Consider the following 25,051-nt stretch of genomic DNA (forward strand, 5'->3'; position numbering starts at 1 on the left):
GAGCTTACAGATTGTGGTTGAGTACAATGTTGCTGCTGATGATGATCCACAGCGCCTCATGGATGCCCAGTTTTGAGTTGCTCTGTCTGTTTGAAATCTATCCCACTTAGCACAGTGGTAGTGCCACACAATATGTTGGAGGGTATCCACAATTTGAAGACAGAACTTGGTCTCCACCAAGACTGTGTGGTGGTCACTCCTACCGGTACTGTCATGGACAGATGCATCTGCGGCAGGCAGGTTGGTTGGGATGAGGTCAAGTATGTTTTTCCCTCTTGTTGGTCCCCTCACTACCTGCTGAAGACCCAGTCCTTTATGACTTGGCCAGCTCGGTCTGTTGCAGTGCTACCGAGCCACTTTTTGTCATGGACAATGAAGTGCCCCACCCAGAGTACATTCTGTGCTCTTGCCACCCATAATGATTCCCCCAAATGGTGTTCAACATGGAGGAGTACTGATTCATCAGCTGAGGGTGGGGTTGGGGGGGGTGGGGGGGAATGGTGGTGATGGCAGCAGGGTGGCGTTCATGGTTACCAGCAGGACATTTCCTTGCCCATGTTTAACTTGATGTCACAAACTTCATGGGGTCTGGAGTCGATGTTGTGTACTCCCAGGGCAATTTCCTTCTGACTGTATTCCACTGTGCCACCACTTCTGCTGGGTCTGTCCTGCCGATAGGACAGGACATACTCGGGGATTGTGATGGTGGGGTTTGGTACATTATCTGTAAGGTATGATTCCGTAAGTTTGATTATGTCAGGCTGTTGCTTGACTAATCTGTGAAACAGCTCTCCCAATTTTGGCACAAGCCCCCAGATGTTAGTAGGGAGGAATTTGCAGGGTCAGCAGGGCTGATTACGATTGTTGTTTCCGGTGTCTAGATCGATGCCAGGTTGTCCATCCAGTTTCATTCCTTATTGACTTTCTAGCAGTTTGATACAGCTGAGTGGCTTTCTAGGCCATTTCAGAGGGCATTTAAGAGTCAACTATATGGCTGTGGATCTGGAGTCACATGTAGGCCAGACCAGGTAAAGACAGCAGATTCCCTTTCTTAAAGGACATTAGGTTATTAATCCTAGTCAGAAATTTGCTCAGAGCTTCTCCAGCTCCACTGCCATAACTTCTTGGGAAATGTAGTGGCAACCCAGAATAGGGCTTCCGCTGCACTTCCGGCAAAATTACAGCAATGGAGTCTGAACATTTCTGAGGAAATTCCAGGCATGCGATTTAACAGTCTGTTAAGTATGAATTTTACCCTGATTGATCAATATTTTCAACGTGAATAGTTTGATGAGAATGCAAGCATGTGTTTCTGCCCATGTGCGGTCTGGATATTTCACAGACAGCTCATGGTATAGTAAACAATGTAATATACTCCGTATCACAACTGGCACTCCAGCTGATGTGGAGAAAGGTGTGGCAAACTGGGTTAGCACCTTAGCTACCATGCCTGTTGATTGTTTAGTCTTTAATTAGAGCTGAGCAACAGTGTTTCTGGATTACATCCTGTAGGCAGACATACAGCTGTTGTTGATGTGAGTATGATTATCCATTGCAGCATTTTTTGTTCTTTACAGGCTGGACTTCTAGCTCTTGTGGCAGTAGCAGAGCATTCTGGAGAATTTGAAAGGCTTATCGAGCTTTCAGACAAGTTATGTATCCCATACTTTTTGCACATTTATTTGTAAAATATCTAAGCCGTAAAGCATCCTGATAATTCAGTGGTAAATGTGATGTGAGTTTGCATGGAAGGGGTAAGGACAAAGGATGATGGGTGGAGGGCATGGTTTGGCATGGGGGTGTGAGGGGCCATAGGGGCTAGGTGGGGGGCAATGATGTGGCACAGGTTGGCAGGGATGGGTCATGGGGAATGTGTGGGGGTTGTGAGGTGGTGTGGGCTGGAGGGATGTTTTTGTTTAAATCATTTAAAAAATAACTTAAAGAAAGTGCTGCAGCACTTCAGCAGGCTCTCTGCACAGCTCACCCCTTCACCCAGCAGCCCCTGCTCTTGTCCTGGGTAACGGCAGGCCCAACTTCTAATCTAGCCCGACCTCCCAGAATGAAAATTGATTGCAGGCAGCTATTTTTAAAGGTCAGGTTTGCAGAGCTGGGAATTCTCCCGTCTCTGTGCACCTGACCCGGGAGGGAAAATCTGGGCCCAAAATAACATGGCGTGCAACCATTTGGGGATCAGTTGGATAGTGCTCAGCCCATACTTCAAGGAAATCACTTGAGCTAATTATTCATGGTGAATATATATCTTAACCATACATGAACCATTATTGAAAACTACATCTTCAGTGTTGAAATTGCCTTGTAGATGTATGCCAAACCCATCTGATTTTGGCCTCGTGCAATGTTCCTTCCTTTGCCCCACCTTTGGCTGTGCTTTCAACTGCCTGAACTTCACTCCCTAACCTCTCTACCTTCCTCTTCCCCTTTATGACCCTCCTTAAAATCCACCTTTTTTATCAAGCTTTCTCTCCATCTATTATCTTCTTTGGTTCAGCATCCTTTCTTTTTAGAAGCATCCTTTATATGTTTCAGCATCCTTATTTTAGAATTACATGTCTGGGACGCTTTTGTACTGTAAAGATTCAATATAAATACTAGTTTTTCTTAAAATACTTCGTTTCTTAGTTGTGAAATGTTTGAATGGAATCTTGCAAATTAAGATGTACATATTCTCCTTAAAAATTCAAATAAACTGCAAGTCTATCAGCATAATTTAAATTCTTTTGCATTTCAAACGGACTTATGAAAACAGGTCAAGGCCATATCATGCGGTTTAATAATAAGTAACAGAAGAGTACCACAAGAGCAAAATGACCTACTTGATAGAAGGAATGTTACACTCTTTCATTTGATGATTCAAGTGTAATGTGTCTTCTTTTTGAGCTACATCTTGGCGAGCTCAATCCATTTGAAACAAAGACAGATATTTAGAACAAGGTAGCAAAATCTTGAATCAAATTTTATGAGAAAATGATTTAAACTAATAGCATGTGGCAGCAATTTCAAAAGTAATAGCTTTTGACAAATTTTCTACTTTCTTTCACTTTTCTTCCTCTCAAAGGTGTTGGCACTTTCAGGCACTATTCTTTTGGGCACTCTTCCTTTGGCTTTGGCAGCTCCTGCAATCAAATTCACCTAAAGGATGCATGTTTAAAGAAAACTAGCCGCAACAGCAGTGAACTGCAAAAAAGAAACCTGCCAAAGCAAGTGTTTTGCCACTGGTACACTGAAATAAAATAGCGCAGATTAACCCTTTTGAATACTGAATGTCTTTTGGAACTTGCATGTTTGTTAACTGCCAGGTAGCTCCTTTGACCCCATGGCCATTTTTCATATGTGAGCCTTGACACTTACTATTCGAAGGCTGTTAAATCATTGGCACACCACAGCAGGGCTTCATCCTCCTCATTGTAGAAATGAAAATTGAGCAGTTTCTATAATGGTTGGCCGATCGCAATACCCCTGGACCTTAAGTTGAAAATCTACCCTGAATTCTGCGCATTTGCACCTTCTGGAAGTAGTTACTGATTAAAGATTAAGAGGACAAGCCATTGCTAATTTTTACCCCTTTCCTAGAAAGGAGAACATTAGCATTGACTTTTGCTTTTGAGGGCAATTGTAGTGCCTCCACCGTTGGTCTGGCTGAGATGGTCTGAAAACACAAATCATGGGCTGATTACGCACTGGCAGTGGGGTATGCTCTCGTCAGTGTGAAAGTTGGTGGCAAGCCTGCCTGCACTTGGCCGGCTCGCCTGCAGGGATTTAATGGCCGTCAGGTCTTGAATTGGCTCAAGGCAGGCATTCTTCCCCCATTCAGAGAGGATGCCCTGTCTCAGAGAACTGCTGGCCAATCAAACGGCTGGTAACTCTCTTGTCCCACCAGCATCACCAGGAGTGGTGGCTACCTCTGGAACCACAAGTGAGTCCCCAAAGATACGCAGCATGGAGCCCAGACAAATAAGTCCAGGGTCTTGCTGGGGCCAGGCTGGGGGATCTGACCAAGGGGGTTGGGGGAGCAGGATCGACATGGGGAGGTTTGCAGGGGAAATGTGATGGAGGGGCGGGGTGAAATATGTTGAGGGAGGAGGGCCTCTGATAGGCACAGGGTGTCCGATGACAAGGCACCTCATCCCGGCTCAGCCCAATCACAAAACTCTCAGGCTTTGCTGGGTGGCTGGGACTCTTGGCACTGGCTTCCCCTGCCGTAGGTAAAACCTTAGTGGTACTAGGAAGAGGCTCATAAGTGATCATTAATTGTCCAGTCAAGGGCATCAGTTGACCCAAGGGCAAGGGGGCCACCTGAAGCTTCCTCCGTCATGAGTAAAATACCCATGGGGTGGGGGTGGGTGGACATGTGGTGACCATGATGCCCAGGCCCAACCCCCACCAACCCATCTTCCGGGAAGGGTGAAATTCTACCTGGGATCATCATGTTTTGTTTAGCTCATTATCACACCTGGTGGTACATTTACTAAAGAGTCATTAAGGTACACAAGTGCTCTTAATGCAGTTTGGATGGGAATGTTGATGGCAGAACTTTTTTTTCGATGAAATAAATAATGGCACATATAGTATAGGTTTGTCTACAATTTGATGCTGTGGTTTTCCAGTACCAACTGGTACAGGTATTCATCATTTTCTGCCTCTAAAATTATGAATAATAGATTGCCCTCACAGTTCCTCTCCATTCTTTATTTCTACCTTTTTATGTTATCACAAATAACACATTTGTATACAAGATAGCCATCTCATTATCTCACCTAGTATCACAAATACTTTAAAATGTTCTTTCATGGTTATATGGTCTCATAGTTCCTCCCTACCCAACAATCCCACATCTTGACACAAGGCGCCTATCTAATTGTCTCCCCTAATATCACAATTAGTGTTAATAATTATTTTACTGTTATTCAATCATATAGCTCCTCCCCATAGGGTGTTGTCGCCAATTGCATATTTTTTGTACAGGTTGCCTATTTAATTGTTTCCCTTAATACCACAAACATTTTTAATTACTCTTCTATTGTCGTTTGTTAAATTTCTGAGATAAACATGATTCAAGTTCCTTGGTTTTGATGATGCTCCTTTCTAACTTGTGTGGAGAGAACAGCCCATATGTCATGTCAGAACTTGAGTGATGCTATGGGATGCCATTTGTTCAGAAATACCAAACATATTTCATCACTGTTAACAAATCCAGTCACCGAATCTATTCTAACTGCGTAATCAACCCTGCCCAAGGGAAAAAAAATTGCTCCTTTGATTTCGGACAAGAAGAAAATTTACTGAAGTTGCTAGTCTGGCAGAAGGTTTTGGTTGTATTCTGGCCTGTTATCCTGGTTGATATAATCTGTGTATCATGATTTTATTTTACAAATTGCGTGACTCTAATTTGAACAGAAACAGAGAGCTATACCATTGAATGAGTGAAAGCACTGTGTGATATGCATTGAGCTATATATCAAAGGAAGCTCACAGATTTGATTTCTGGTCTGGGATAAGTCATTGATTTAAACCAGGATGATGGTGGGAGTTGTCAGGAAAATATAATAATTTGCATAATGTTATTGGAATTTATTGTAAGGTAAGAATAGTGGGGTCTGTGTGTGGGACTTAGTTGAATTAAAGGCAGCTGGTCTGAAGACCTTGATGTATCAGAAGATAAGCTAGGTTTGAAATGTTAAATAGATAAACATGGCTGAAGTTTTAGAATGTGAGATGTAAAGGGAAAATTTGTATTTTTAGATAAACCAGAGTAATTTGAATTTCAAAAGAATTGGTGAAATGTTACACTGAGCCAGAAGAAGCCAAACTGTGTGTTTATTTTTCCCAAAGCTTACTGATAAAATTGGTACTATGAAAGAGTTTTATTATTAGAAAACTAGAGTTGAAAACACATATCGGGACAATGGGATTTACATTAAAAAGGGAGAAACCTATATAAAGGAGATGAGGTCATGTGTAAGAGAAGACATTCTAAGGTCTAACAAGTGTGAAAAGCCTCCAGCCTCTAAGCCTCAAGTTGCTTTCTACATGAACTGAAGTGAAGAAAACTCACTTTGAATTTGACTGTACAGGGTATCGTGTTGCTTTGCCTGGGTCTTTTAAAATCTGTGTTTTACTGTTGCCTTAATAGAAGTGTAACTGGGAGTTAGATTAATTAGGGGAGCTAGGAGTTATCATAGTAGTAATTTGTAAACCTATTTATGTGCTTAAGATCATTTTTTAATTAATAAAGGTTTCATTTTGTTTTGTAAGAAACCTATAAGACTCCGTGGTCTTATTACTACTGAATTCAAAGCATGCACCTCGAAATTAATACAAATTGTAAAATAGTTATGTTAGTTGTTAAAAGTTTCCCTGTGGAATTTGAACAGCTCGTCATTTACCATCTGCTGTGCCATAATGGAGTTCTACATCTGACTTTAGCCCTGGGAAGAAAGGAAACGTCTGATTCCTGCTGGAAGAGTATTCATATGTAAATGTTGGGAGAAGACAGGATCAAGCTTAGTTCTGTTGGCCCACTTCCAACACTCACTAATTAGTGTTTCATATGAATGATTTTAACGAGCTGCTGGTGCTCATGGAACCATATCTAGTCTGAACCACTGACTTTTAAAGAAGGAAAACAGTAATCTTCAAGCAGACTCAAAGGTCTTGAACTTATTTGTGTTCAAGAAAATTTAATCATTTTTTCCATGGTTTAACATTTCTGACATTTTTACACTACTTATTTGAAGGATCTTCAGCTGTCATTTTGTTGGTTGGAATTTTCTTTTGATAAAATGATTGATAGAGCAGTTGAAGCACATTTTATTATTTCTGATAGTTATTTCCTGCATCATTCATATATCTGTGGTATTGATTTTTTTTGTTGGTCGCTAACATCAGTGATTATTGTTTTGGACAGCTTGTTCTCACAATTCTTCCCTGTCCTGTTCCATCCTATTTCACCCTGTTAATTGGCTGCCTTTTGCACATTTTGTAAAATTGCATGTAGATTCACACCACTCTGTTATGAAGATGCTACTTTCTCACCAGTGCAGAGAAAACCACCCATATATTCCTGTCAGAACTTGCAAAGTATTGAATAGCGTCTGGAAATATTTAACCTTGCACTGACTTGACAGTATCAACATTGCAATCAGATACAGTCATAGAATCTGTTAAAATTACATTGTAAGCAAGTGGAGAAGGGAAACTGCAAAATAGATAAAGCATTTATACTGCTTCAAGTATAAACGCCAAGATCAAAGTACATCTGATCAGGTGGACATATCATTAACCAGTCTTACTTTTTAGCTGGATGCCGTGTGATCTGTTGAATTTTATTATTTGATGGATTTTAAATTTTATGGCATCCAAGGCATACAAAATAGGTGACCTGAATCATATGGCTTGCACTAATGTGAGACTCCAGACTTATGCATTGACATATTTAGACTTGCTGTTGCATGGAGTAGTTGAGGCAATAAACATAGATGCATTTAAGGGGACACTAGGTAAATGCATGAGGGAAGAAACTGTTGAGAGGGTAAGGTGAAGTAAGGTGCGAAAAGACTCATGGGGTATAAACAGCAGCATAGACCTTTTGGGCTGAACAGTCTGTTTCTGTGCTGTTAATTCTAAGTAACATTTCAATTGTATGAAGGATTTGCTGATGCAATTAACTTGTAAGTACTAGTGAACAACAACACTCTGAGGTATTCTGTAACTGGTTCTTGAGTAGCCTGACACAACTGTTGAAAAAAGATGGTGTCTAAACAGCCTAAACAATAACAGGTTCTGTTAAAGTGAATTAAATGCAGGTTAAGTCATTGTGAAGATTTCATGACTGAAAACACTAGGGCCGCAACTGCCGAGCTTCAGGGTTTTGTAAGGGGGTGTTCCCCAAAGATGCGCTGGAGAAATCCCCTTCAGAAGTGCACAAGTAAGGTTTGCACAGCAATTGCATAAGTGCAAACTTCCCCTGGGCAATTGCCCTGCACTGAGAACCATCCAAAAATGTGATTTAAATCACAAATTTCAGATGGTTCTGACTGGGTCACACTAATAATTACTCAGAAAAAGCTAGAAGACTTAAAATCTCTTCTAACTTCTGGGTAACTATTGCACAGACCCACACTGACCCCCTCACAAGACTCCCCCATCCCCCAACCTCTAGGGGACTTGCCGTAGCCCCAGTGCGCCCCCCATGGTACTCTTCCAAACCCCCAATCCCCGATGGGACACCCCTCACCCCCAAGGCACCACACCCGAGACAGCAACTCCCCATCCCACGGGATTGCTCCACCCAAACACCCCCCGAGTCCTGACCTGACCCAACCACCCCATGAGGCCTGACGTCCCACGACACCCTCCCCCCCGGGCCCCACCCCCACCTCCCATGAGGCCCGGCCCCCTTTATCCCAAGTCTTGGCACAATCCCTCCAGGACTCCACCTCCCATCGGATCCCCAAGGCTTGACACTACCCACACCCCCAAATCCTAACATCCCTAAAGCATGCCATCCCTCCACCGAGTCCCAACCCTCCCCTAAGGTTGAACCAACCCCTCCTTGCCACCCCCGATAATCCCACCCCCGAGGCCCGAACTCCCCACATCCCTGAAGCCTCCCCCCCGCGGCCTACAACCCCCTGAGGCCCAAGCCCCCCATCCCATCACTCCTTCATTAGGCCACAACCACACACCCTCCCTGAGACCCAACCCCCTCCACCCCTTGAGACCCGACTCCTCCACCTCTCCCCTGAGGCCTGATGCCCCTCCCACCCCACCCCCGAGGCCCAGTATACCCCTCCCCCCCCCGAGAACCGGCCCCCCGACCATCTCCCTGAGGCCCGAACCCCAACCCACCCTCGAGGCCCTCACCCCCACCACTAAGGTCTTCACCCCCCCGCTCAACTACCCCATCCCCGCAAATCCTACCCACTTACCTTATACCCATATTTTCTCCCTGGCTTGTCAAGGATCTTTAAACTGCACTGGACCTTTAACTTACCTGCCTTTTGTCAGCTAGTGCCATAAAAAGGGGCTGTGGCTTCCTTCCCTTCTACAAAGCTGCACTCAATGCTAGGCCCAGGGGATGCGCTGCACTGCCCAGATCTCGCCCAGCCTGAGTTGGAAGGTTGGGCAAGACAGGATTTCATGTAAGAAACTGGGAGCGGAGCAACAATCCAGTGCTGGTTGCCACTCAGAGGAAGTTCAGGCCCTATGATACCCTTTCTGTTTACCTTCTATGGTTTCTTTATGTAGCTGATACTTATTGATAATATAACTTTAAACTCATATTTTCAGGTATTCTGGGTTTGTGCTCCCATGTCTTGGTGTTCATCCAGTGCAAGGAAATCCACCACATGAACAGCGTGCTGCCACTCTTCAGGTAATCTCAAGACAAAACACATTTTTCAAGATTTTTTGCCTAATTGACATTGGTGGAATTTCTGATAAGCTGATACGAAGATGCTTTTTTATCAGTAAGCTAGTGCACAGGGGTTAACTCATATGAAACATGTTATTTGGGAGTTTGGACTAGATTCTTTAGCCAGGGCAGGTCAGAGGCAGTAGCCAAATACTGAAGGTTCTGCACAAATTAATTTTAAAATAAGAGCATAAAATAAAAGTGCATGTTAGCAGGTGTGACTACCAATCAACCTTTCTTGTCCAGAAAGTAAACAATTATAATTATAACAATTATAATGGCTTTAGGTTGTGAATTGTTTGTTGACAATGTTAAAAATGCTGCTTTTAAATTTTGGAAATATTTTTTTCTTTTGATCTGTTTTTCCCTCTCTTAATCTAACCTTTCTCTTCCCCTCTCCATTTGTTTCTGTGTCTGTTTGACAATGAATTCAGCCACTTTAATTCAGCCTCCCCCACAATCCTTTCTCTGTTTATTGCTCAATCTTTTTATCTCATCGGTTAAGGAGATACCCTTTTTGTCCTGTTGTTTACTAAGATCCCAGATGACCTGTTACCCATGCTGTGCTCAAACTGCCAGCAAGTTTGTGGGCAAAAATGTTCAACCCTAGAACTAATGGGGCACACCATGAGATGTTCCATTTCTGCAAAATCTGAAAAGACGTTCTCTTTATTAAAAGTCATTTTCTCTTTTCCAGGATTTGCAGGCTGCACTTCCATTGATAGAAAAATATAAAGAATATTTACTGGCAATTGGAGAGGTAATTTCAATTCAGCATTTCAGGTTTTCTATTCTATTCTTGGGATATAAATCTTGGTTACAAGGAAATCAGTACCAGCTAGAAATAAGTTGTCTGATCAAAATGAAGTTTATTGTTGTGATTATTATACATTGTTGCTGCATCAATGGTGCAGTGCACTACTGCTCCCAAAAAGCAAAACACATAGAGGATACATGAGTGCATTATGTAGGCCAGACTCACTGGTGGTTTACTTTTGCATAAGAACAACATGCATTTATATAACATCTGTAATTTACGTGTGATATAATTTAATCACGTAATCTCATTGTGTAACTTTTATATCCCTGTAATTCTAGAGTTTGAGATGAATGAGTTTTTTTAAAAATTGAGCTTTTTTACAAGATAACATTTTGGCATATACTAAATGAGTACTGTAATTTGAGACATGACATGTGATATGTGCAATATGCTGGGGAAGAAAAAGTTGACTTTGGATATTTGAATACCATTGGGATTTTCTTTGTATTATTTTAGGGTTTTTGTAGACTAATTGATAGCGATTGATGGTTATATTAGTCAATAACTCCATTAGCATTGCATCATGCAACTACCGGGATGGTAGAAGGCAAACACGTTCCTGTGAAAGCAGTACAATAGCAAACCCAGTGGGTATTCCACTGTTACTGATCATGACAAATGAGCCCAGATTCTATACTTCATGGATCAATAGTGTTTGTACATTTTTTTATGGCTACCCACTCCTTTACTTTTTGAAGACCGATACAGCAATTCCCAAACACAGCTGGGTTACTCATTGTATGGAGTGGCTTCTTATTCTTAATGATTTCAAACTCCTCTGAGTTCATTGTCCTCTTATCCTTCTTATGATCTCGGTGGAGACCATTTACCTTTAAAAAGAAATTCAAACTCCCAGTTATTAACTGAAAGAATTACACCGCAAGATTTCACAAAGAGGGTTTTAAACAAAAACTTTTAATTACAAGACTTAAACAAAGCATGTACTACTAACAACATTATGTTTCATAAACACTTATACTTTAAACCCAGAAATCTTAACAACACACTCCTTGTTTTGCTTTTATTTCCACCCAAGAGTCCCTTATATTCTACAGGATCTTGAGGGTTCTTTCATTTATCATGGGACCAAACCAAGGTGTTCCACAGTGCTCATGAATTCATTTTGATTCTCCTTAGTGTTCCTGTTATTGTCTGAAGTATGAAATTTCTTGGGGTCCTTCCACTTGCATCAGGCTAGGCGATCCTCCAACTCTCCTTCATCACCACGACTGTGGACTCGCCATCTCAAGCATGAGTCTCACTGCATTCTTGCTTAGTGACTCCAAATCAAAAAACACCCTTGGTTTCTGATAGTTCTCTGCTACTGGTCTACAGCTTCTGGCAGATGCTCTCTCTGCTTGTCTAAAGCTGCTCCCAGACTGACCATGACTTCAACTAACTGTTTCTGAGAGAAATCTCAGAGATAAAACACAAAACCAAAATAGCTTCCTGCATTCTATCGCCATGGTAATGTAGCCCACACAGGATGTCCCAGATAGAAATTTAAACTAATTATCCCCAATTCTCAAACCTTCCCTTTGTTTGGGAAAGCCATATAAATAATTTACACCCCTTAATGAGACAACTGTAGACATCCCGTCTCCACCAGGGAAATCAGAGAGGGTCACCCATTGATTAGTGTTTTCCCACTTCCAACTCTAACCTTATTAAATAAACATAGGCCATCCTTTATATTGCAATTAATCCAGGTCAATTTAACTAGCTTCTCGAACCGGGAGTTTTCATTTCACAGAATCACAGAATTGTTACGGTGCATAAGGAGGCCATTTGGCCCATTGTGTCTGTACCGGCTCTCTGAATGAGCAACTCACTTAGTGTCATTGCCCTGCCTTTTCCCCGTAACCCTGCACATTCTTCCTTTTCATGTAACAATATAATTCCCTTTTGGATGCTTCAGTTGAATCTGCCTGCACCACAATCTCAGGCAGTGCGTTCCAAATCCTAACCACACACTGTGTAAAAAAGTTTCTCCTCATTTGCTTACTTTACTAATTACTTTAAATCTGTGCCCTCTCTTTCTTGACCTTTCATGAGTAAGAACAGTTTCTCCCTATCTACTCTGTCTAGACCCTTAATGATTTTGAATATGTCTATCAAATCTCCTCTCAACCTTCCTTTCTCTAAGGAAGACAGTCCTAACTTCTCCAATCAATGTTCATAACTGAAGTTCCTCATTCCCGGAACTATTCTTGTGAATCTTTTCTGCACCCCCTCTAATGCCTTCACATCCTCTCTAAAGTGTGCTGTACAGAACTAGATGTGATACTCCAGCTGAGGCTGAATTAGTGACTTACACAAATTCAATATAACCTCCTTGCTGTTGCACTCTACGCCCCTATTAATAAAGCCCAGAACACTGAATGCTTTATTAATTGCTCTCTCAGCCTGTCCTGCCCCCTTCAATGGGGAGAATTTTCTGTTGGACTTGCAGGGGTGCGCCCCGTACGTCGACACGTGGTGACATCAGGTGTGCATCTCGACGTCACCACGCATCATTTGATCCTCCATTCATCAGGTGCGCACCGGAGTCGGATGTGCGCCCACCAAAATATCAAAGGCCTGTTAAGGCCATTAATAAACCAATTAAAAATATTGATAGGGCTGCCTGTCCAGCATTAAGGTTGGCGGGGAGGCGAAGAGCCCAGGCAGCCTTCGCATTTTTCATGAAACCTCATCCACGGGCGAGATGAGGTTTCATGAACGGTTTATTACATTAATAAATATTTTTTGAACATTTCTAAAACATGTCCCAGCTCTTGTGACACTGTCACATGAGGGGACATGTGCAAATGATTTTTTAGCTTCTTTATTTAAAATTCACATTATGAAATTAATCTCCCTGAGGCAGCTCCATGGCTCAGAAATTTCTGCACTCTTTTGCTGCATGCGCGGAAGAGCGCAGGCCCTGACTCTTTCTCCTCCCACCCGCCTGCACAGGTAGTGCTGAGCGCTTCCGGGCACACGTCACGCTGGGCGGGTGTTAATTGGCCTGCCCATGTAAAATGGCGGCACGTAGCCAATCGCGGGCGGCGATCGGCTCCGCGCCCACTCCCAACCGGCCCGTCCAATGGAAGAAAATTATCCCCAATGATTTGTGCACATATACACCCAGATCCCTCTGTTCCTGCACCCTTTTAGAGTTGTACCCTTTATTTTATATTGTCTTTCCATGTTGTTCCTACCAAAATGAATCCCTTCGTATTTCTCAGCATTGAACTTCATCTGCCATTGGTCCAACCGTTCCATTAACTTGTCCATGTCCCTTTGAAGTTCTGTACTATCCTCCTCACAGTTCACAATGCTTCCAAGTTTTGTATCATCTGCAAACTTTGAAATTGTGGCCTGTACATCAAGGTCTAGGTCATTAATATATATCAGGAAAAGAAAGGGCCCTAATGTTGGCCCTGGGGAACTCCACTACAAACATTCCTCCAGCATGAAAAGCATCCATTAACCACTCTTTGTTTCTCCTGTCACTAGCTAATTCCATTTTCATGTTACTACTATCCCTTTTATTCCATGAGCTCTAACTTTGTTCACACGTCAGTTGTGCAGCACTGTATCAAATGCCTTTTGGAAGTTCATGTACACCACATCAACTGCAATGCCCTAATCAATCTTCTCTGTTATCTCTTCAAAAAACTCCAACAAGTTAGTTAAACATGATTTTCCCTTAAGAAATCCATGTTTTTTTCCATAATTAACCTGCATTTGTCCATGTGACTATTCATTTTGTCCCGAATTATTGATTTTAGAAGTTTCCCCAACACTGAAGTTAAACTGACTAACCTGTAGTTGCTGGGGTTATCTTTACATACTTTTTTGAACAAGGGTATAATGTTTGCAATTCTCCAGTCCTCTGGGACAATCCCAGAATCTAAGGGAGACTGAAAAATTATGGCCAGTGTCTGTGCAATTTCCACTGTCATTTCCCTCTGTCTCGTTGGATGCATCTCATCTGGTCCCTGTGTCTTATCAACTTTGTGTACAGGAAACCTATCCAATACCTCCTCCTTTTCAATTTTAACCCCATTTAGTGTCTGAATTACCTCATCTTTTACCATGCCCTGGGTAGCATCTTCTTCCTTCATAAAGACAGATGCAAAGTATTCATTTGTCCCCATGTGTAAATCCCCTTTTTGGTCCCTAATTGGGCCTACACCTCCTTTTACCACCATTTTACTATTTATATGCCTATAGAAGACTTTGAGATTCCCTTTTATGCTAGCTGCCAATATCTTTTCATACTCCCTCTTTGCTTCTCTTATTTGCTTCTTCACCTCTCCTCTGAACCTTTTAAATTCACCTTGGTTTTCAATTGTATTTTCTACCTGACACCTGTCAGAAGCACACTTTTTCTTCTTTATCTTAATTTGTCATCCAGGGAGCTCTGGTTTTGTTTGCCCTATCTTTCCCTTCCAAGAGACTATACCTTGATTGTGCCCGAATCATCTCTTCTTTGAAGGTTTATTAGGCACCATTTTTCCTATCAACCTTTAACTTTATTTGGTGCAGATCCATTCTTACCCCATTGAAGTTGACTTTTCCCCAGTTATATTTTCTTACTCTGGACTGTTCTTTATCCTTTTCCATAGTCAGCCTAAAACATATGATGCAATGATCAATGTCCCTAAATGTTCTCCTACTGACACTTGATCCACTTGGCCCACCTCATTCCCAAGAACCAGGTCTTGCAGGTCTCCTTCCTTGTTGGTCTGGAAACATACTGCTGAAGAAAATTTTCATGAACACAGTCAAGGAACTCTTGCCCACCTCTGCCTTATGTGCTCCAGCCAGACCTGGCAGTGATTGGCCATATCTGTTCAAGTGTCTACCCTTTGGACTTAAGGGAGCGGAGATGAGAGCCTTACCAGGGGGTTGGCTAGAGTGAGAGAGGGTATTGGTTTCAAAGGAGACTGTGGTGTCAAAGATTGAGTTTAGTGTGTGGTTGAGCAGAACAATAGCTGCAGAAATGTTGGTTTAATGAAGGCCAAAGGCTAGAGACAGTTGTGATTTTGAAAATGTAGTTGTAAGCGATTTGGGAAAGAGATTTTTTTCCAGGGGTATATACTGAAAGAGGTAGGGTTGGGAGGGGAATATATGTAGAGAGTGATATAAGGAAGTGTTCAGAGATGACCATATCTGTTTCTGATATAAGGAAATTCTGAGACCATGTGAGATAACAGGGAGAAAGGGATGGCCCTGAAATAGGATTTGGGTGTTTACATGAAGCATAAGATTATGGGACAATGTTATGATGATTCATATGTTTCAGGAATATAACTTTTAGTTTGGAGATTGAAATTTTTAATGCAACTGTGCAGCTGCAGAGCATCCTGAGGTGGGAGGGTGAACAGCTAGCAGTTGTAGTCCACATCGGTATCAATAACACAGGTAGAAGGAGGGATGTGGTCCTGCAGTCTGAATTTAGGGAGTTAGGTCTGGCTGGAGAACATAAAGCAGCATCGTCTCCTGCTCTTGTCTGCCAAAACTGCTCACTATCCTAGGATCATCCTGAAAGGTAAAGGTAACACCTGACTTCTTTTCTATACAGAAAACCATGTTCTTAAACTCTCTCACCCGTCTCCTTTACCCTCGCCTCCAAAAACATATCTGAGGAGTTCATGGACTTCATTGTCACTAGATTGAGACCATCCGATCAACTGTCTCAGCCAGTATGCGCTCTTCCTCTCGCCCGCCAGGTCAAAGTTCCTCTAACGTTTTCCCTGGCTCCAGTCCTGAACTCTCATTTTTCTCTGGTTTCTCTCCTATCTTCTTTCGTGTCCTCTCCGAGTTCAACTTGTCCACGACACCAGCCTCCTGCTCCCTTGAGCCTGTTCCCATTAAATTGTTGGTCACACAACTTCGCTTCCTGGTTCCTATGTTAACTGAAATTGTTAATGTTTCCCTCTCCTCAGGTTTGACCCTCTCCTTCAAATCCACCATCATTACTCCCCCCAAATTTACAAATTAATCTTTAAAATTACCACCTCATCTCCAACCTCCCTTTCCTCTCCAAAGTCCTTGGACATGTTGCCATCTCGAATCCGTGCTTGGCTTTCTAGAAACTCTAAAGTTTGAACCCTCCAATAAGATTTCCACCCTGCCACATTATTGAAACAGCTCTTATCAAACTGACAAATTACATCCTGCATGACTGTGACAAAGGTACACTCACGATCCCTGACTTGTCTGCAGCTTTTGACAAGGTTGCTGACACTATCTTTCTACAATGCCTGTCCACCGTCATCCAGGTAGATGGGACAGCATTTACTAGTTCCACTCTTGTCTCTCTAAATGTAGCCAGGCAATCACCTACAATGGCTTCCCTCCCTATCCCTCCTATTTCTCATCTACATGCTGCCCCTTGCCAATGTCATCTGAAACAAGCATCAGTGTCCATAATTATGCTGACAACACTGTACGCCGTACCTCACCACTATCAATCTCCACTGTCTCTAAATGGCTAGACTGCATGTCCCACATCCAGTATTGGATGAGCAGAAATTTCCTCTAATTAAATATTAGGAAGACCGAAGCCATTAAAAATTGAATGAGAATTTAGCTCGCTCAAAGTCCATTCACACAGAGTTAAAATTGTGCCCATTAATTTTGGACCCTGTCATAAATTTCATTCCCAAGCCACCAACTCCATCCCTCACCTTTCGACTGCCTGAGACTGAACCAAACTGTTCACAACCTTGGTGTTATGCATGACCCTAAGATGAGCTTCTGACCTCATATCTGCAACATCACTAAAACTGCCTATTTCCACCTGTGTAAAATCGCTTGATTCCATCCCTGCTTCAATCAATCTGCCCTCATTTGGGCCTTTGTTACATCTTGACTTGACAATTTCAACACACTCTATTGCTTTATCCTTCATGATCTTGAGGTCATCCAAAACTCTGTTGCCTGTGTCCTAACTTGCACCAAGTCCTGTTCACCTAACACCTCTGTGCTTGCTGAGCTACATTGGCTCCAGGTTAAGCAATATCTCAATTTTAAGATTCTCATTTTGTATACAAATCCCTCCATTGGACTCATCCCTCCCTGCCTGTGTAATCTTCTCCAGCCTCACAGCCCTCTAAGATATCTGCACTCCTCTAATTCTGTCCTCTTAAGCATCCCCGATATTACTTGCTCCACCATTGGTGGGAGTGCCTTCAACTGCTGAGGCCCAAGCTCTAGAATTCCTTCCCTAAACTTCTCTGCCTCTCTACCTCACTTTTTTTCCTTTAAGAGACTCCTTAAAACCTACCTCTTTGACTAAGCTTTGACTAAGGCTAATCTGTCCTAATTTCTCCTTATGTGACTCAGTGTAAAATTTTGCTTATAATGCCTTGGGATATTTTATTACGGTAATGTTGCTTTATAAATATAAGTTGTCGTTGAAAATATAATGCAGTGTCAGTACTGAACATAGAAGTCCAATTAAAGCCATTTGCTGCCAAGCCCCTCATTGCAGCAATTTCTGGCCCAATATAGTGTTGTTGTTAAAACAAAATTGATGGCTTTGAGACAAATCGGAGATAAATTTTCTGTCTTCATTGGTTAAAGTATATAAGCTCTTAAACTGTCCAATTTCAGCCTGGAGTAATACCTAAATAACAGAATCATCTGAAAATGATATTAAATTTTGAAACTAAAGATAATACACATACAAAGCCGCATCTGGCATACTGATCCTAAAATATTTTAGTACTGGACTATTTGAGCAGATAGTTTCCAAAATCCAGTTCATAGAATCATATAGCATGGCAGAAGGCCATTCAGCCTTTCATGCCTGAAAGAGCGATCCAATTAAGTCCATTCCCTGCTATTTCCCTATAGTGCAGAAAGTCCTACCTGTTCAAGTATATATCCGATTCCCATTTGAAAGCTACTATTCAGTCGGCTTCCATCATCTTTTTAGTCAGTACATTTCAGATGTTCACATCTCACTACGGAAACAAAATTCTCCTTATCTCCCTTTGGGGTTCTTTAAAAACTTATCTTAAATCTGCAAACTCTGGTTATCAAGCCTCCTGACAGAGGAAATAGTTTCCCTTAATTAATGGATGAAAATCCCTTCTAATTTTGAACCTTTTATTGAATCTCCCATTAACATTCTCTGCTGTAAAATGGTGGCATAGTGGTAATGTCACTGGACTAGTATCCAGAGGCCCAGGCAAATGCTCTGGGGACTAGGGTTCAAATCCGATGATGGCAGCTACTGGATTTTAAACTCAATTAATAAATTAGATTAATTAATCAACAAAAATACCTGGAATAGTGACCATGAAATTATCATTGATTATTGTAAAAACTGGTTCACTAATGCCCAATGTGGTTCATGCTTAACTGCCCTTAAAAAGCAATTAGTGATGGACAACAAATGTTGACATTGCCAGTGATGCCCAAACCCATGAAAGAATACATAAACATCTCAGCTTCCCTAGCCTCTCTTTCAAAAGTGAAATTTCTCATCCTTGGCATAATTCAGGTAAATCTCCTCTGCACCTTCTCAAAGGCCTTGACATTATTGCTAAATTTGACACAATATTTAAGCTGATGCATAATCAGTGATTTACAAAGGTTCAGCATAACTTCCTTGCTTTTGTACTCTATGGCTTCAACATGGGCAGGATTTTACCGTTGGCGAGTGGGGACAGGGCCCACTTGCCAACATGTAAAATGACATGCGGCGATGTTGGGTCGAACTCCTGACGTCACCGCGCCGCATTTAAATTTTCAGGAAGGTGGGGGCGCAGCAAAATCAGCTGTGCGCCCACTGATCTGTCATTGGCGAATTGAGGCCATTGACAGATCAACTAAAGTAATTAGTGGACCTGCCTGTCCAACCTTAAGGTTGGGAGACAGGCCAGGAGCCCCTGCAGGAAGTAGAAAAAACATGAAACCTCATCCACAGGTGGGATGAGGTTTCATGTAGGGTTTTAAAAATTTTAGTAAAGTTTTTTTTAGAAATTATGAACATGTCCCAACTCATGTGACATTGTCACATGAGGGGACATGTAAGGGAATGTTTTCTTTTCTAATTTTAATATTTTTGAAAGTAGAGGCGATCACCCTGAGGCAGCACTTAGCCTCAGGGAGATGAGTGCGCTCTTTCGTGCGCATGCGCGAAAGAGTTCACTCTCGATTTTAGGCATTCTCCCCTGGCTGCAGAGGGAGAGCGCTTCCCTGCGAATGTCACGTTGGGCGGGCCTTAATTGGCCCGCCCACGTAAAATGGTGCCGCACCTCCGATCGGGGGCACCAATTGGAAGCGCGCCTGCCCATCAACTTCCTCCCTGAAAGGAGGAAAATTCTGCCCCATGAATTCCCATGCTTTTTAAATAGCTTTCTCAACTTGTCCTTCCAACTACAAGGATTTAGGTATGTGAATCCCCAGATCTCTCTGGGAAGAATACTTCCCCCCTTGGGGGGGGGAAGTGCAGGAGCGGCTGCAGGCAGACGCGCCTCCGATCAGCGTCCCCAATTGGGGGCGCACCGCCATTTTACATAGGCAGGCTAATTAAGGCTCGGCCAGCATGACATCCGCCAGGAAACGCAATGCACTCCCTGTCCGGGCCCGGGTGGGGGGCGGGGGGGGGGGGGGGGGGGGGTTCCCTCAGCCGGGAGTGCGCTTTCTTGCACATGTCCACGAAAGAGTGCGCTCATCTCCCTGAGGCTAAATGCTGCCTCAGGGAGATCGGTGCCAAATTTAAAAATCATAAAGGCACACAATCAAAATTTCCCTTACATGTCCCCTCATGTGAGTTTGGACATGTCCATTACTTAAAATTTAATAAATGTTTGATTTATAAAAACTCTCATGGAACCTCATCCCGCTCGTGGATGAGGTTTCTTGCTTTTTCTGAAGCCCACCAGGGCTCCCGTCCTGCTTGCCAACCTCAAAGTTGAACGGGCAGGTCCATTAATTTTGTCACTTACTTTTTAAATGGCCTCAATAGGCCGTTGACAGGTCGGTGGGTGCACAGCTGATTCGGCTGCTCCCCCGCCGACCTGAAAATTGAAATGATGCAGGGTGACATCGGGGGTTCCGCCTGACGTCATCCTGCATCATTTTACGTGTCGGTGAGCGGACCCCGCCCCCCACTCGCCGACCTAAATATCCTGGCCTCTGTTTCCATACACCCTTGAAAATAGCACTATTTAGTTTATATTGCCTTTCCACGTTCTTCTGCTCAAAGTGCATTATATTGTTGTGCTGCTAAAAATAGATTAAGAACATTTAAACTTCCGTTGTCCTTTAGAATTGATTTATGTATTGAGCGTGAAATGGTTCATGGAACTTAGTAAAACAACAGAAGGCTTTGCTTTGTTGACAAAGAAACAATAACATGAATAAATCATCTGGAAAATTGCTATTGTCATATGTAATGTTCTTCTTTAAATACCAGGTAGTTGTTTGTATTAGTATTTGGGGATCAAGGCTTAAACTCTATTAATTTTATGACAGTGATATTTTAGGCAATGTACTAATATACCCTCAGCTGTCTGAATGGTGCAGTACTACATTATTTGACGTTATTCATCAGTGGAAGACAAGAAAAAATCTTTAGAGTCTGACTTCTATTAAATCTATTAGAAAAAGTTTGTTTCTACGTTTATAATGCTACTCCAGGTTGTTCTCTAGCAACCACAAAAAAAGGTAAATAATCACTTTCAGAAAGAAGATTTTTGAGTGTAGTCATCCAGTGAGAAAAACTTGTGGTGCTGAGAGTTACTTACTGATTAATGGGGGCATAAGGTTACTCTTTTAGGGACCAAAAGGGATTTTAAACAGCAGCAAAACCCATGGCTGCAGTGGAACATATAAATATATGGGGTGAAATTTTTAGCTGAGTGGGCAGGCGCGCATCCGACGCGCTCGGATGTAAAATGACGCATGTTAACATCAGGCGAGCGTCCTGACATCAATGCGCAGTCGTGCGATATTTTGTTTGGTGGGCGCGCGCCGGATTTGGCAGTGCACCCGCCGACAATTAAAAGGGTTGTTAAAAACAAAAAACTGCGGATGCTGGAAATCCAAAACAAAAACAGAATTACCTGGAAAAACTCAGCAGGTCTGGCAGCATTGGCGGAGAAGAAAAGAGTTGATGTTTCGAGTCCTCATGACCCCTCAACAGAACTGAGTGAATATTAGGAAAGGGGTGAAATATAAGCTGGTTTAAGGTGGGGGGGCGGTGGGGGGAAAGAAGTGGGGGGGTGGGTGGGGGGATGTGGTCGTAGGGACGAGCAAGCAGTGATAGGAGCAGATAACCAAAAGATGTCATAGATAAAAGAACAAAGAGGAGTTGAAGATGGTGATATTATCTAAAAGAATGTGCTAATTAAGAATGGATAGCAGGCCATGCAAGGGGCTAGAAAATTCCGGTCTCTGTCTTCTGCATTCCAATTTCCAAGGTATGTCACAAGGCTAGGTTGCCACCAATCCAGTGTGCTTTCAGTTTTGCTAATAATCACTTGTGTGGGACTGTATCAGATGTCTTCTGGAAGTTCATACAGATATGATCCATAGACACTACCATACCCACCATTTTACTGACATCAAAAAATTCAATAAAATTAGTCAGACACAATGTACCCATTACAAATCCATGCTGACTATCTCTAATCAGTTCAAATTTTCTTAAGTGCCCAGTCACTCTGCCCCTAATGACAAATTCTAATAATTTCTCCACAACTGATGTTCGATGAACAGGCCTGTAGTTATCTGTTTCTCTCTCTGATCTTTCTTAGAAAATGGAGAAATGTTTTCGGTTTTTCAATCCAATGGCACAATTTCCAAATCAAGAAAGCTTTGAAAGATTATTGCATCTGCAATTTTCTCACCTATTTCTTTTATACCACATCAGAAGGGAGTTTATTAATGCATGGCAGGAAACACCACCAAGCAAATGAAAATATTTTACGGTGGTGCTCTAAGCTTCCACCATTACTGCAGGCACCATTACAATGGAGGCAGCAGTTTGAAATGAATACAAAAACAAATACCTGGATAAACTCAGCAAGTCTGGCAGCATCGGCGGAGAAGAACGAAGTTGACGTTTCGAGTCCTCATGACCCTTCAATAGAACTAAGTAAAAATAGGAGAGGGGTGAAATATAAGCTGGTTTAAGGTGGTGGGGGGTAGGGGGTGTGGTTGTAGGGACAAGCAAGCAGTGATAGGAGCAGATAACCAAAAGATGTCATAGATAAAAGAACAAAGAGGAGTTGAAGATGGTGATATTATCTAAAAGAATGTGCTGATTAAGAATGGATAGCAGGACACGCAAGGTACAGATAGCTCTAGTGGGGATGGAGTGAAATAAGACTAAAGGGGCATAAAAGGCATAGATTTAAAAATAATGGAAATAGGCGGGAAAAGAAAAATCTATATAAATTATTGGAAAAAGCAAAAGGGAGGGAGGAGAAACAGAAAGGGGGTGGGGATGGAGGAGGGAGTTCAAGATCTAAAGTTGTTGAATTCAATATTCAGTCCGGAAGGCTGTAAAGTGCCTAGTCAGAAGATGAGGTGCTGTTCCTCCAGTTTGCGTTGGGCTTCACTGGATCAATGCAGCAATGCAGCAAGGACACTCATGTGGGCAAAAGAGCAGGGTGGAGTGTTAAAATGGCAAGTGACAGAGAGGTTTGGGTCTTTCTTGCGGACAGACCGCAGGTGTTCTGCAAAGCGGTCACCCAGTTTACGTCTGGTCTCTCCAATCGCCTTCTGGCCTCGATCGCGGGCAGTGGTCGGCTTCCTGACCACCTCTGCCGAACCCGCCCGACAAAGGGCAAGGTTCTCCCCGTGAATTAGGAGCAGGAGTAAGCCACTTAGCCCCTCAAGCCTTCTCTGCCATTCAATAAGATCATGGCTGATCTGATTCTAACCTCAACTCCACATTCCCACCTACCCCTGATAACCTTTCACCTCCTTGCTTATCAAGAATCTATCCGGCTCTGCCTTTAAAATATTCAAAGACTCAGGTTTTTGAGGAAGAGAGTTTCAAAGACTCATGACCTTCTGAGAGAAAAAGATTCTCACCTCTGTCTTAAATGGGCGAATCCTTATTTTTAAACAGTGACCCCTAGTTCTAGATTTTCCCATGAGAGGAAACATCCTTTCCACTTCCACCCTGAGAAGACCCCTCAGGATCTTATATGTTTCAATCAAGTCGCCTCTTACTCTTCTAAACTCCAGCAGATACAAACCTAGCCTGTCCAACCTTTCTTCATAAGATGACCTTCCCATTCCATATATTAGCCTATTAAACCTTCTCTGAACTGCTTCAAACCATTTACATACTTCCTTAAATTAGGGGACCAACACTGTACACAGTACTCCAGATGTCGTCCTGCCAATGCCTTATATAACTGAAGCATAACCTCTTTACTTCGGTATTCCATTCCCCTCGCAAAAAACAATAACATTCTATTAGCTTTTCTAATTACTTGCTGTACCTGCATACTAACTTTTTGTGACTCATGCACTAGGACACCCAGATCCCTCTGCACCTCAGAGCTCTGCAATCTCTCACCATTTAGATAATATGTTACTTTTTTATTCCTCCTGCCAAAATGGACAATTTCACATTTGCCCACATTATACTCCATTTGCCAGACCTTTTCCCATTCACTTAACCTATCTATGTCCCTTTGTAGCCCCCTTATGTCCTGTTCACAACTCACTTTCCTATCTATCTTTGTGTCATCAGCAAATTTAGCAACCATACCTTTCGTCCCTTCATCCAAGTCATTTATATAAATTGTAAAAAGTTGAGGCTCCAGCACTGATCCCTGTGGCACACCACTTGTTACATCTTGCCAACCAGAAAATGACCCATTTATGCCTACTCTCTGTTAGCCAGCCAATCTTCTTTAAGTTTGATACCATCTTTAACTTTTTTAGCTATTCACAGATTATGGTTCCTTCCCTTGGAATTTTTCTATCCATGCCAGTATGCTACCCCTACACCATAAGCTTTTATTTTCTGCAGTAGCCTTTGATGTGGTACCTTATCAAATGTCTTCTGGAAATCTAAGTACATTGCATCCATTGATTCCCCTTTATCTACACCACATGTTACTTCTTCAAAGAACTCCAATAAATTGGTTAAACATGATTTCCCTCTCATAAAACCATGTTGACTCTGCCTGATTACCTTGAATTTTTCAAAGTGCCCTTCTATAACACCTTTAATAATAACTTCTAACATTTTCTTTATGACATTTTGTTAAGTAACTGGCCTGTAGTTTTCTGTTTTCTGTCTACCCTCCACCCCCACCCTTTTCACTATTTTCCAATCTAATGGAACCTTCCACGAATCTAAGAAATTTTGGAAAATTTAAACCAATTCATCAACTATCTCACCAGCCATTTCTTTTAAGACCCTAGGATGAAGTCCATCAGGACCTGAGGATTTATCCGCCTGCAGCTCGAGCAATTTACTCAGTACTTCTTCCCTAATGAGTGTAATTTTCTAGAGTTCCACCCTCACTTCCATTTCATGATTTACAGCTATTTTTGGGATGTTACTTGTATCATCTATAGTGAAGACTGATGCAAATTCACCTGCCATCTCCTTATTTTCCATTATTAGTTCCCAGACTCACGTTCTATAGGACCAATGCTCACTTTTCTTTTTTAATATCCAAATAAACTCTTTTACTATCTGTTTTTATATTTCTAGCTAGCTTTCTCTCATACTCTAATTTTCCCTCCTTATTAATCTTTTAATCATTCTTTGCTGTTTTTTAAATTCTAGTCCAAACTTCTGACCTGCCACCTAT

General features: G+C 42.2%; 1 protein-coding gene across 5 annotated transcripts in view; it reads left to right on the top strand.

Annotated features, from left to right (window-relative positions):
- Positions 1 to 25,051, top strand: part of tatdn3 (TatD DNase domain containing 3) — a 108,623-nt gene that overhangs the window by 23,014 nt on the left and 60,558 nt on the right. For all 5 annotated transcript variants that reach the window (XM_041216553.1, XM_041216544.1, XM_041216562.1 and 2 more), the window contains exons 3-5: positions 1,578 to 1,651; positions 9,310 to 9,394; positions 10,131 to 10,193. In XM_041216553.1, coding sequence (XP_041072487.1) covers positions 1,578 to 1,651; positions 9,310 to 9,394; positions 10,131 to 10,193 — 222 coding nt within the window. The remainder of the gene's footprint in view (positions 1 to 1,577; positions 1,652 to 9,309; positions 9,395 to 10,130; positions 10,194 to 25,051) is intronic.

Source organism: Carcharodon carcharias, chromosome 2 (genome assembly GCF_017639515.1).
Source record: "Carcharodon carcharias isolate sCarCar2 chromosome 2, sCarCar2.pri, whole genome shotgun sequence".
NCBI lineage: Eukaryota > Metazoa > Chordata > Chondrichthyes > Lamniformes > Lamnidae > Carcharodon > Carcharodon carcharias.